This window comes from Zea mays, chromosome 7 (genome assembly GCF_902167145.1).
Source record: "Zea mays cultivar B73 chromosome 7, Zm-B73-REFERENCE-NAM-5.0, whole genome shotgun sequence".
Taxonomy (NCBI): domain Eukaryota; kingdom Viridiplantae; phylum Streptophyta; class Magnoliopsida; order Poales; family Poaceae; genus Zea; species Zea mays.
This window is the reverse complement of record NC_050102.1, coordinates 163,711,668-163,722,953: the sequence shown is the minus strand read 5'-3', so window position 1 is coordinate 163,722,953 and position 11,286 is coordinate 163,711,668. Positions and strand designations below refer to the sequence as shown.

Genomic DNA, 11,286 nt, shown 5'->3' with positions numbered 1-11,286 from the left:
AACCGGGACCTGGCAGTGGCACTGGCACGGTGGCACCGACCGCGGCGCTGACTGCAAGGTGCAAGCAGCCAAGCACTTAACACGCGCCAGTGTAGCTTTGTGTTGCACTTGCACTTCGCTCTACATGTACAATATATTGTAGGACCTGTACCTCGGTGCCATTTTGGGTGCAACCTCAGCCTTGTCCCTTTTTTCATCCTGTGTAGAGAAAGGTAATATTGTTACGTACCGCACACTACCGGAAACAGCAGTTTTGCCAAATACCTTAAGCACTCGATAAATATTGGAAACCACTCGGCAAAAGGTTTACCGAAGGTGTCACTTGATAAAGAAGTCTCGGCAAAAACGGCTTCTTTGACGAGTACTTTTTATCAGGCACTCAGCAAAGACTTTGCCGAGTGGCACTAGGTACTCCATACTCGGCAAAGGAAAGTCGCTGTCACGGCTAGGGGTGGGCGTTCCGGTTACCCAAAAATTTTCGGGTCGGGTAATTCGAGTTTTGAGAATCGATACCCGAAATTACAACGAGTTTTGCAATACCCGAAAATTCGGGTACCCGGAATTTCGGGTTCGGGTTCAGGTATTCCCGAACTATTGTGTCGGCTTAATAAAAACACATACACCCTATTAAATTAGTATAAAAATATAGTTTGAATAATGACATACATGGACATAAAACACAAGCAATCTACAATCGCAAGTTATGCACACATACACATAATTATAAATGTACAAATTAATAATTAAGCATGACATGAGTACATGACACATGAAAGTTCGGGTATTTCGGGTACCCGATTGTGATACCCGAGTTACCCGAACTAAATTCGGGTTTTGCAAATTGCTACCCGAAATTCCCGAACAAAATTCGGGTTTCGGATATTCCGGGTTCGGGTTTCGGGTTACGGGTTTTTTGCCCAGCCCTAGTCACGGCGCCAGGTGACGGCAACGGAGACTGTGTCGAGTGTTACGGTGATACCCGGCAAAGGACCACTCTTTGTCGAGTGTCTACTATACAGACACTCGGCAACGAAGCGCCCCGTGGGTCCCTTTGTCATTTCCTTTGCCAAGGGTATTAGGTGTCACTCGATAAAGGCTCCATCTTTATCGAGTGCCCGTCGGACTAGCACTCGACAAAGGAAACACCAATGAACCATTTTTTAGTTCCTTTGTCGAGTGGACTAGGAGGCACTCGGCAAATGTTGTTTTTTTCGAGTGCCAAAGCCACAACACTCGGCAAAAAAAGCTTTACCGGTTCCCGAGTATCTTTCTATACCGAGTATCTTACTCTCGATAAACGCGATCATTATCGAGGATCTTATTTTACCGAGTATAACACTTGACAAAGCGATATTTTACGAGTGCCCGACATAATACACTCAGTAAATCGTCGAGCAATCGAAAAAGGCTAGATTCCGACAGTGACGGTGCACCGCACTCGCACCAGGCATATGGGTATGGTGGTACCTGAGTCCTCACGGAATCCCGAGCAGCTAGAGGCAGCGTCGGAGACCCGCGGCCAAACTAATGAAATGGCTAGCTCTGAATGCCGTGCAGCGCAGCAGCAGCTGCCACCACCTTGGCTCGATGCTACAGTCTAGCTACACCTGTCTTGCTCCCGTCTCCTTCCTTACTTGTTCATCCCCCCGCTTCTCTTCTCCCTGCAATGCATGCATGATGTGGTTCATCTTCATCTCTTCTTCTTGTTCCCTACTCTTCACTTCGGAGTTGAGTGTGAGAACGAAGGCACGGAGAAACGGGAACAGAGAGGCTCTCTCTTCATCTGTTGTATATCCCACCAGTGACTCGCTTGGTGAGTTACCAACAGCTGATCTGTCCAGTCCAGCTGCATGAGCAGTGTTCGTTATCGTGCTTCGACTTATTGAGTAGCTGTAACATGCGCCCAAGGATTGAAGACACGGGGATATATAGTTTAATTCCATTGGCCAGAACAAACTGGAGAGGTAATAAATACTAGCTGACTACTGTGTTGCGCTTGATGATGGCTCATTCTTTATTTTCAGCTAATTGCTTGTATGGCAAGTGCAAGGTGAACCAGGAGACGCGCGGTAGATACATAGTATAGTAGCTGCAAGTAAATCAAATCATTAATTCGCATCATAATCCAGATCAGGTGTCATATATGGTTTTCGTATGTGTGTTTCTTGCACAGCCTAAAGATTACCAAAACCAATGGCTGCGCGGTGCAGCGGCGGCTGCGACGGGCGCGAGGACAGCGCCGTGGAGGCGCTGGTGCAGTGGCAGAAGGTGAGCGACTTCCTGATCGGGGCGTCCTACATGTCCATCCCGCTGGAGCTGCTGCACTTCGCCACCTGCGCCGACCTCGCGCCGCTGCGGTGGGTGCTCCTCCAGTTCGGCGCCTTCATCGTGCTCTGCGGCCTCGTCCACCTCGTCGCCATCTTCACCTACGCCCGCCCGGACTCGCGCCGCCTCCTGCTGGCCATCACCGCCGCCAAGGCGCTGGCCGCCGTCGCCGCGTCCGTCGCCGCCGTCTCCCTCCCCACCTTCGTCCCGCAGCTGCTCCGCCTCAAGACCCGCGAGGCGCTGCTCCGGGACAAGGCGCGCCAGCTGGACCGCGACGTCGCCCTCGTCAGGCGCCGCGAGGAGACCGCCACGCGCATCGTCCGCGCCATCACGAAGCACGTCTGCTGCGGCTGCCACGGCGGAGCCTCTCTCGCGCCCGACGTGCTGCGCACCGCTGTCTTCCACCTCTCTGACGCCCTCGGCCTCCACAGCTGCGCCGTCTGGATGCCCGCGGCTGCGGCGGCGGCCAGTGATGGTGGCCCCAGCTTGCTGCACCTGGTACATCGGCTGCCTGAAGATGACCACCAGGACCCGACGACGAGGCTGGCCATTTGCAGCACTGACCCTGACGTGGCCGCCGTCATGGCTAGCAAGAACGCCAAGGTGCTGAGGCCGGGCTCGGCGCTCAGGAGGACGACGTCGACGTCTGGTCATGGGCACGCGGGTGCGGCTGCCATACGGATGCCGATGCTCAGAGTGTCCAACTTCGTCGACGCATCATCCTCATTATCCGATGGGCAGGGAGCTGGTGTCAGCTACGCGATCATGGTCTTGGTCCTTCCGGCTCCAGCTCCGACCACTAAGAATCACAGGACTAGAGGACCCAGAGGAGAAGGAGGAGGAGGAGCACGAGAGTGGAGCAGGCAGGAGCTGGAGATCGTGGAGGTTGCGGCGGACCAGTTAGCCGTGGCGCTGTCGCACGCGGCAGTGCTGAAGGAGTGGCAGCTGACTCGGCACAAGCTGGCCGAGCGGCAGAGGGTCCTGGTGCATGCCCGGCATGACGCAGCGGTGGCCACCAGGGCCAGGGACGCCTCGCAGAGCGCCATGCGCGACGGCGTGCTGAGGCCGATGCACTCCGTCGCGGGGCTGCTCTCCCTGATGCAGGCGCAGCAGCACGAGGACGAGGCCTTCCGTTGCACCGAGCAGAGGGTCGCGGTGGGTGCCATGGCCAGGATCAGCGCCCTCTCCACCACGCTGACCGACGACGTCATGGCGGCGCTGCTGACGCCGACGGCTGCCGGCGTGAGCTTGGCGCGGAGGCCGTTCGACCCCCGCGCGCTGGTTAAGGACGCGGCCGGCGTGGCGGGGTGCCTCGCCCGCTGCAGGGGGCTCGGCTTCTCGCATCGGGCGGAGATGAGCTCTCTGCCCGCCGGATGCTGGGTGGTCGGCGACGACAGGCGAGTGTTCCACCTCCTGCTGCACATGGTTGGCGTTCTGCTGGACCAGTGCGAATGCCATTGCCATGACCTCTGCTTTGCCGTGGACACTGTTCCGGTGGGTGACCAAGAGACCATGTCAGGCTCAGGCCTTCCTGATTGGATCACCCCCAACTTCTCTGGCTGCAACACGGTGTGCGTCAGGTTCCGATTTGGGATCACAAGACACTTCAGAAACGGCTTACTGCTCTCGTCCAGCCCACGACCTCAAGAAAGAATCACAAGACGCACCAGCGTCAGCATCAGTTCAGCCAGCTCCAAGACGCGGCTAAGCATCGCTACGTGCAACAAGATCGTGCAGGTGAGCTCTGTCTGTCTCTATGTACGTACGAAACAATGTTTGCTCTATGTATGTAGTTAGAAACATAGCAAGAGCTTAAAATTGGCTGACCGATGTCGTCAGATGATGAACGGCAAGATGTGGTGGGAATCCACGCCAGCGTCCGGAGGCCAGCATGAAGAGCACATGAGCCTCATCCTGCACTTCCAGCTCGTCTATGGAGTGGCATCACCCTCTGCCTCCTCCCCGGCAGGCGGCGGCGGATTCTACCACATCGGTGGCAGATTCGGAGTGCCCTCGCCGTCCACCAGTGCTCCTCCTCAGCACAACTTCAACGGCCTGCGCGTCCTGCTCTTGAACACTGATGACACCAGCCGGGAGGTGACGCGGAAGCTCCTGGAGAGGCTCGGCTGCCAGGTGCTTCCAGTTCCATCGGCCGCCCGCTGCCTCAGCCTTCTACTGGGGAGCGCCACCGCCACCGGCGGCGGCGATCAGCCGTCATTCCAGTCCCCGTACTTGGTACTGCAGGCGGTGCTTGTAGACCTCCACACACCTGCCGCAGCTATCGCTGACGCCGCCACTGCAATGGATGATGGGTTTGAGGTTGCCCTCAGGATCCGGGAGGTCACCGGCGACAGGTTCAGCTGGCTGCTCATACTTGTCGCGCTGCCACTGCCGCCGAGAGCGAGCCGCATCGACGTTCGCGACGTGTGCAAGCGGACGGGAGTGAATGGCGTGATCTACAAACCCATCAGTCCATCACGCTGCCAGCGCTGGCAGCTGAGCTTTACAGGGTTCTCCAAAACGACAACTGACCGGTGATAGATCATAGATCCCCATGTACTTGCGGCCTGTTTGAAACGCGTTTGATTCACATATTTGTAACGTAATAGGTTTTTTTTTTGACGAAGAGGCGAAGCCCCCTATTTCATTAAGAAATAGGCAAGTTTGAAACAACCGCCACCACGTGGTAAAACATCCAAAAGACCAAACACGGCCAGCACCCTATCTAGACTCTAACCACTATCACGAGATCAGTGAAGAGCCTACGATAACAGGAAAAGTTTTGGCCTACGAAGGACTACATAAGACTTTCTTATTTACATCCCAACAAGACAGGCAGAAGCCACAAAAGGAACTGAACAGTCTAGCCAGCAAAAGACAGACAACCATCCAAATCAACTTCCCAGTTCCAACTTCGGATCATCCAGAAATACGCCTATCGAGAGGGCACCACCCCAAGGCCCTTCCGAAAGCTTCACTTGCCGTCTTTCGGATTAACTTGCTTCCTAGCACCACCATTCTTTGCTCCTTCTTTTTCTGACGAATCGCCCAAGAATCCAACCAGAAGCAGCAAAGTTGTAACGTAATAGGTAAGTGATAACGTTAAATCATGTTTGTTTTAGTCCAACCGTTATCAGATACCATACTAAAAATTGATACCGGACTATTCAAACTTGTTACCGACAGTAATCAAGTGTAAACCATTACCGTTACCCTTTGCGTTACATTTCGTGAATCAAACAACACCTAACTTCAACCAATACTGGGATGACATTTTCAGGAATCAGGAACCACCGATACATTCTCTTATCCACGTTCTCATTTCTACTCTCCTCTACATTTGAAAGGCAATGCCATACAGATACATAAGTAATTGGACGACTAATAGGCGTTATATTTCGCCATATTGGTAGTCTACTGGTTTTGCATTGTATACTACGGGTCACACTTACGTGCTCGGCCCAGGCGGTAAAACACAAACACTCAACAGAAACTCCTTCGAAGAAGAGAATCATCAATTCATCGCCGCCATGCATGGATCATCTGGGCTCGAGCTCAGTGATTGAGACGTCGTTGAGCGACATGGGCGACCTGCTCGCGGACTGATAAGCTCCTGGCGGGTACACTTCTGAGTTGATCTCTGAGTTGAAGCCACTCTTCGGGAAGCAAAACGCCGGCCTCGATGGAGCTTGGAGGGTCACCGTGCTGCTACTAAGCATGACATTCACTGTCGACATCATCGGCCTGTCCTCATGGTCATCTTGAACGCAGAGGAGGCCGATGTGGATGCACTTCAACATCAGGTCTCGTGGAGCAAGGCTGCTCAAGGATGGATCCATGATCTCCACCAATGTCCCCGTCGTCCAGTGCTCCCACACCTGCATGCATTATTAGATAACAGGATCACGCTTGGATGTTGTTGTTGCTCTAAACCTGTCAAGTGTAACTGATAATGGGGCACAAGGTTTTGTACTGGTCACACGCACTCACCAGACTAAGGAGATCGGCCGATTCCTCAGAGCTATAGGAGCCACCATTTCGCCTTCCGGTGACGATTTCTAGGATTAAAACGCCGAAGCTGAACACGTCGGACTTGACAGAGTAGTGCCCACGCATGGCGTACTCAGGGGCCATGTATCCACTACGACAAGAATATTGCGTTGCACATTAGTGTATGATCATATGTATATAGGTCATAGAATACAAGGGCTATATATGTTGACAACACTTACTAGGTTCCGACGACGCGGTTGGTGACATCTCGTGATTGCTCACTTCCGAATAGCCTTGCTAAGCCAAAATCCGAGATCTTAGGGTTGAAGTCATTGTCTAACAGAACATTGCTCGCTTTAAGATCCCTGTGGATTATCTTCACCTGAGAATCTTCATGAAGGTACTGCAAGCCACGGGCGATCCCGTTAACTATCTTAAACCTCTTCCCCCAATCCAGCTCTCCACATCTCTCGTGATCTGTCAGTCGCAGAGAGAGAGAGAGAGAAAAAAAAAGAACTCATAAATGCATGCTGTAGATTTTCAGGTATTTCTCTGTTGCTCAAAGACGCTGAGTACGTAACCGTACTAAATAGAATGGTGTCAAGGCTTTTGTTGGGCATGTATTCATAGACAAGCAATTTTTCATGGTCCTCCAAGCAAACCCCGACAAGCCTCACTAAATTCTTGTGTTGCAGTTTAGCAACCAACACAAGCTCGTTTTTCAGCTCCTCCATCCCTTGTCTAGAAGTCTGCGAGAGCCTTTTCACTGCTATTTCCTGGTCATCGGGGAGGATTCCCTGTACAAATGGACATATTTGAGTACCAGAACTGCAAAATGTAGAACAAAAAAAAAAGATATATATGGGTTGTACCTTATATACTGAACCAAAACCTCCTTCACCGAGCTTATTGGCTTCAGCAAAGTTTTCTGTTGCAGCTCGTAGAGTTGACACATCAATAATGAGGGAATCAATACTTTGTATGTCCTCAGGGTTAGTTGTATCTGTCATAAGGAAACATGTAATTAATAATGATGTCTAAAACATTAGTGCTTTCCTACTTTCATAACAGGATTATTATGTGTAGACATGGTACAAAAAGATTTGTTTTTTTTTTTTGAAAATGGTCTGAGTTCTAAACGTATAATGGCTAGTTTGGAAACCCTATTTTCTCAAAGGTTTTTTGTTTTCACAAGGGAAATTAGTTCATTTTCCCTTAGGAAATTGAAAATCCAATGGAAAAATAGTGTTGTCAAACTAGCCCTAAAAGAAAAAAAAAAGAATGGATTTTTTAATTAGCTGAACTGCACAAGGGACTTACCTGGTAGTGACGACTTCCCTTGTGTTTTCCTCTTCCTCCTCCAGAGGCATGAACAAAGTACTACAGTAGCTAGCACTGCAGCAACTATAGGCAGTGTAATGGCTAAAACTCTACCAGTTTTATTTCCTGTTGTTCCTATAAATGGAAATAATCGATTAATAATTTGATGAATGTCAAAGAAATAATATACTCAGTACATTTCAACTTATAATTTGTTTGATTTTTTTACCCTAAGTTTGTCTCTATTCTAATTTATAATTCGTTTGATTTTTTTACCCTAAGTTTGTCTGGTTCGTCTTATTAAAAAATCCATAATTATTATTATTTTTTACTATGATAATGTTTAGCATATAATATATTTTAAGTATGTCTTTGATTTTTTTCATCTTTAAAAAAATCGAATAAGCCGAGCCGGTCAAATTTAGTAAAAAAAAAGTCAAACAAATTATAAATCGGACAAAGAGATTAACATGATACATATACAACATCAGGGTACATATATTCTTTTTATAAGTTTGTCAGGCACCTCACAGAATTAGGACAACCTTGTCACGTACTCAATATTGGATACAAGTTTGCAAAATAAAATGGTTCACTGTATTCAACGGATCACACATGTATCTGTTAGATCTAAAAAATCATTTTTTAATCAAAACGTTTCTTATTTATTCTATTTTTTTTCCAAAAATAACAATTAAATAAATACAATATGTATCACATATTATCTCTGTATAAGTAACATATAATCCTAACCATCCGAACTAAATAAAAAAAACGGCTCACGGTTATTTATAGTGTCCTAGCAAAGTCCCTATTTCTTACAGCTGGCTCCTGAGTCCTGACTAGACCATTCGAGTCGGTCAAGATGTTGAATCGGTTAGAACTCAGGAACCGAGTCGTGTGAGTTCCATGTTCGCAGTGAGCAGACAGCTGATAGCTACGGGACTGCATAGAAGTCAAGATCACAAAAGAAAATAGAAAGAAAACTAGCGCAAACGATGCACGGAATTTGTTCTTTGTGTAAATTGTTTTACAAACTAATCGGAAGGAAACAAACAACAAAGAACCCTTCAGTGTTCAGTGATCTTGACACATGTGGATTACTTAGGGCCTGTTCAGAAGCATCTAAATTATAAGAAATTAGTTTATGAAAATTGAAATGGCTCTAAACATACCTATTTATATTTTAGTTTATAGAAATTAGATTACTAGTTTCTTAAAAAACTAAGAAATTGGTCTCTCCTAACTAAACGATAAAAACTAGTTTGTTAAAAACTGCGTTGCTTCCAAACGACCTTATTCTACTAGCATCGAAGCAAATTTGTTCCATATATACATTCGCCCTGACGCTGAATTCCCCTATTGGCTATTGCAGATAGTGAACCATGCGCGTGAATGCAAAAGATGGCGCCTTTTAATCCCGCGAACTCACCTCGTCGTGCTCCTCCGGTCGTCGGTGGCGTTGGAGTTCCGTTGACCACCGCGGGCGCGGGCGCCGGGGCCCCCACGGTAGGCTCCGCCAGCTGAAGCAGTGGGGTGCTTGTAAAGAACGGGTACTGCTCATACCTGTAGTTGCACCGCACACTAAGAATCCTGCCACCCTGCTTCCCGCTGAAATACTTGGGCCCCGTCTGGATAATACCCGAGAGGCAGCTCTGGCAGTCGGCCGGCGTCATGTCCGGCGTGCACTGCGCCAGCCCGTAGATCCTCGGGCGGTTGCTGTCGAAGTTCTGGAACGCCTCGACCCCGGTGCCGAACCTTTTGGACGAATTGGCGGCCGCGTAGGCGGCGGTGGCGTTGAGGAGCGCGGCGACGGCGGCGTCGAACACCTTGAACCGCGCGGTGACGTTCTGCGTGTTCATGAGGATGAGCGCGGTCCCGCGGCCATCGCTGCTGGGGTCGGCGAGGAAGTTCTGGTTGGAGTAGCGGAGGAGGCAGGGGTCGTAGAACATGGTGGCGTCCTTGTTGTAGGCGCACAGCTGCTGCGCGTCCAGGAACGCGGCGGCGACGCAGCCGCTGCAGGCGGAGGCGTTGGTGTCGCCGCGGCAGAGCGCGAGCGCGTAGACGATGTCCGGGACGGCGCCGAAGGTGTCCGTGGCGAAGAGCGTCGCGGAGGTGGAGGCGTTCTTCGGCAGCGTGGCGGCGAGGCGGCGGATGTTGCCCTGGTAGGTGCTGTTGAGCGTGTAGTTGCCGCTGGTACCGCAGAGCTGGCCCACGGGGTCCCCGGCGGCGAGAGGCGCCATGGTGAATGCGACGAAGAAGAGCACGGTGGCAGCGGCGAGGTGGTGATGGTGCGCAACCGTGGTCATGGTGTGCGCGGCGCGTGATGGCCGGAGCCGTGGCGTGGTGCCGGTCCGGGTCTGGCGGAGCGGAGAGCCGGCCGTGTGAAGCGAAATAAATGAAGGGAAGGGACGGGTGTGCATCGTCACTGTGTCTAGGCTAGGGGTCCCAGGTGTTGACCGACTCGTGTGGGGGCTCGACGGACTCACTGACACAGTGGAACCAACCATAAATATCTGTAGGCCCACACCAGCTAACTTGTGGTTTCCGCCGGTGCCAGCCAGACAGGGGGAAGCCAATCGGCGACGTCACTCACATGCCAAGAGCAGCCAACGAGTGGTTGCGCTCATCAAGAAGACTGTGTTGCAACTTGCAAACGCCGTATCGTGCCACTCTGCCCGACTGCCTACCATGCATGAAAAGATCGTTCTGACGTTTTCATATGCTTCGAAACTAGCAGCAGGGCAACGGCGATTTCAATCACGTCCCTGTTGATTTCGATTTGTTCTTGCCGGGCTGGTCGATACATCGACACATCGTACACGGTGATTGGTGATGCATCAATACGTCATGCCAAGCGTGTTAGATTAATTGGGTTAATACCCATTGACTAACTAATCAAATAAATCCCAAGACACATTAGTGGTGGATCAGTTAATTGGCTCTTGATGACCAGGAGTTATTGTCTTGATAACCTTTTGTCTTGATGGCCCTCCTACTCATGCATTTGATGGTTGGGAGTTACTATTTTTGATGGTCCTTTCATGGCTATAGTAACTTATGTCTCTTGATGATCGGGAGTTACCGTCATTTGATAGCACTTTCGTGGCATTAACCTAGAAGCTAAAGGGCTCTTGGTGCCTATAAGAAGAGATGTTCCCTCCCATCTAAGGACACACGTAACACCACCAAAGCTATCTACTGCTACGATGTGTTCTGCTTTCTCGGCTCTGTGTTCTTGCGTGCACAAGACACGGAGTAAGCAGGCCTCCGAAACCATCGTCGTTGTAAAAGATCCTACTCGACATCGACTCATGGGTGACATCGACTTGTTCGCGGGAACCCGTTCGTCTTCTTTCTGGTGGCTATTCACTGGACTGCACTACGAACATTAACATGCATCGAATTTCGATCTACTAAATCGAACATACACATGAAATATCTCGTGTGAATGAAGTCACCGATGCTTTGAGCACTGGTCTCTCCATTGGGTACTCAATGTTACTTATTTTTGCGCATATTATTCTATTGTTTACTGCTGCTACGAATAGTTATGCACACATGCATATATCATCATATTTATCGTGTTATATTTCCGAATTAAATTGAATATGAAAATGACTAAATTCCTAGCAATGCGTCCTACTC

General features: G+C 50.1%; 2 protein-coding genes across 8 annotated transcripts; one reads left to right on the top strand and one right to left on the bottom strand.

Annotated features, from left to right (window-relative positions):
• The first annotated feature begins 1,490 nt into the window (after positions 1-1,490).
• Positions 1,491-5,119, top strand: LOC103633258 (ethylene receptor 4). 7 transcript variants are annotated; one of them, XM_008654958.4, is made up of 4 exons: positions 1,491-1,813; positions 2,025-2,069; positions 2,174-4,062; positions 4,165-5,119. In XM_008654958.4, exons 3-4 carry the CDS (start codon positions 2,194-2,196, stop codon positions 4,861-4,863), a joined length of 2,568 nt encoding a protein of 855 aa, XP_008653180.1. In that variant the 5' UTR covers positions 1,491-1,813; positions 2,025-2,069; positions 2,174-2,193; the 3' UTR covers positions 4,864-5,119. The 7 variants fall into 7 exon arrangements, with proteins under 7 accessions (XP_008653180.1, XP_023156372.1, XP_023156371.1 ...); XM_023300604.2 differs by lacking the exon at positions 2,025-2,069 and adding an exon at positions 1,917-1,964; XM_023300603.2 differs by lacking the exon at positions 2,025-2,069 and adding an exon at positions 1,909-1,964.
• A 532-nt stretch (positions 5,120-5,651) lies between these two features.
• Positions 5,652-10,070, bottom strand: LOC100280895 (uncharacterized). The gene is made up of 7 exons (NM_001367147.1): positions 9,071-10,070; positions 7,639-7,773; positions 7,191-7,321; positions 6,905-7,115; positions 6,558-6,795; positions 6,316-6,466; positions 5,652-6,203 (listed from the first exon to the last, which is right to left on the bottom strand). The coding sequence occupies exons 1-7, from the start codon at positions 10,059-10,061 to the stop codon at positions 5,865-5,867; spliced, it is 2,196 nt and encodes a 731-aa protein (NP_001354076.1). The 5' UTR covers positions 10,062-10,070; the 3' UTR covers positions 5,652-5,864.
• Between the last annotated feature and the right edge of the window lie 1,216 nt (positions 10,071-11,286).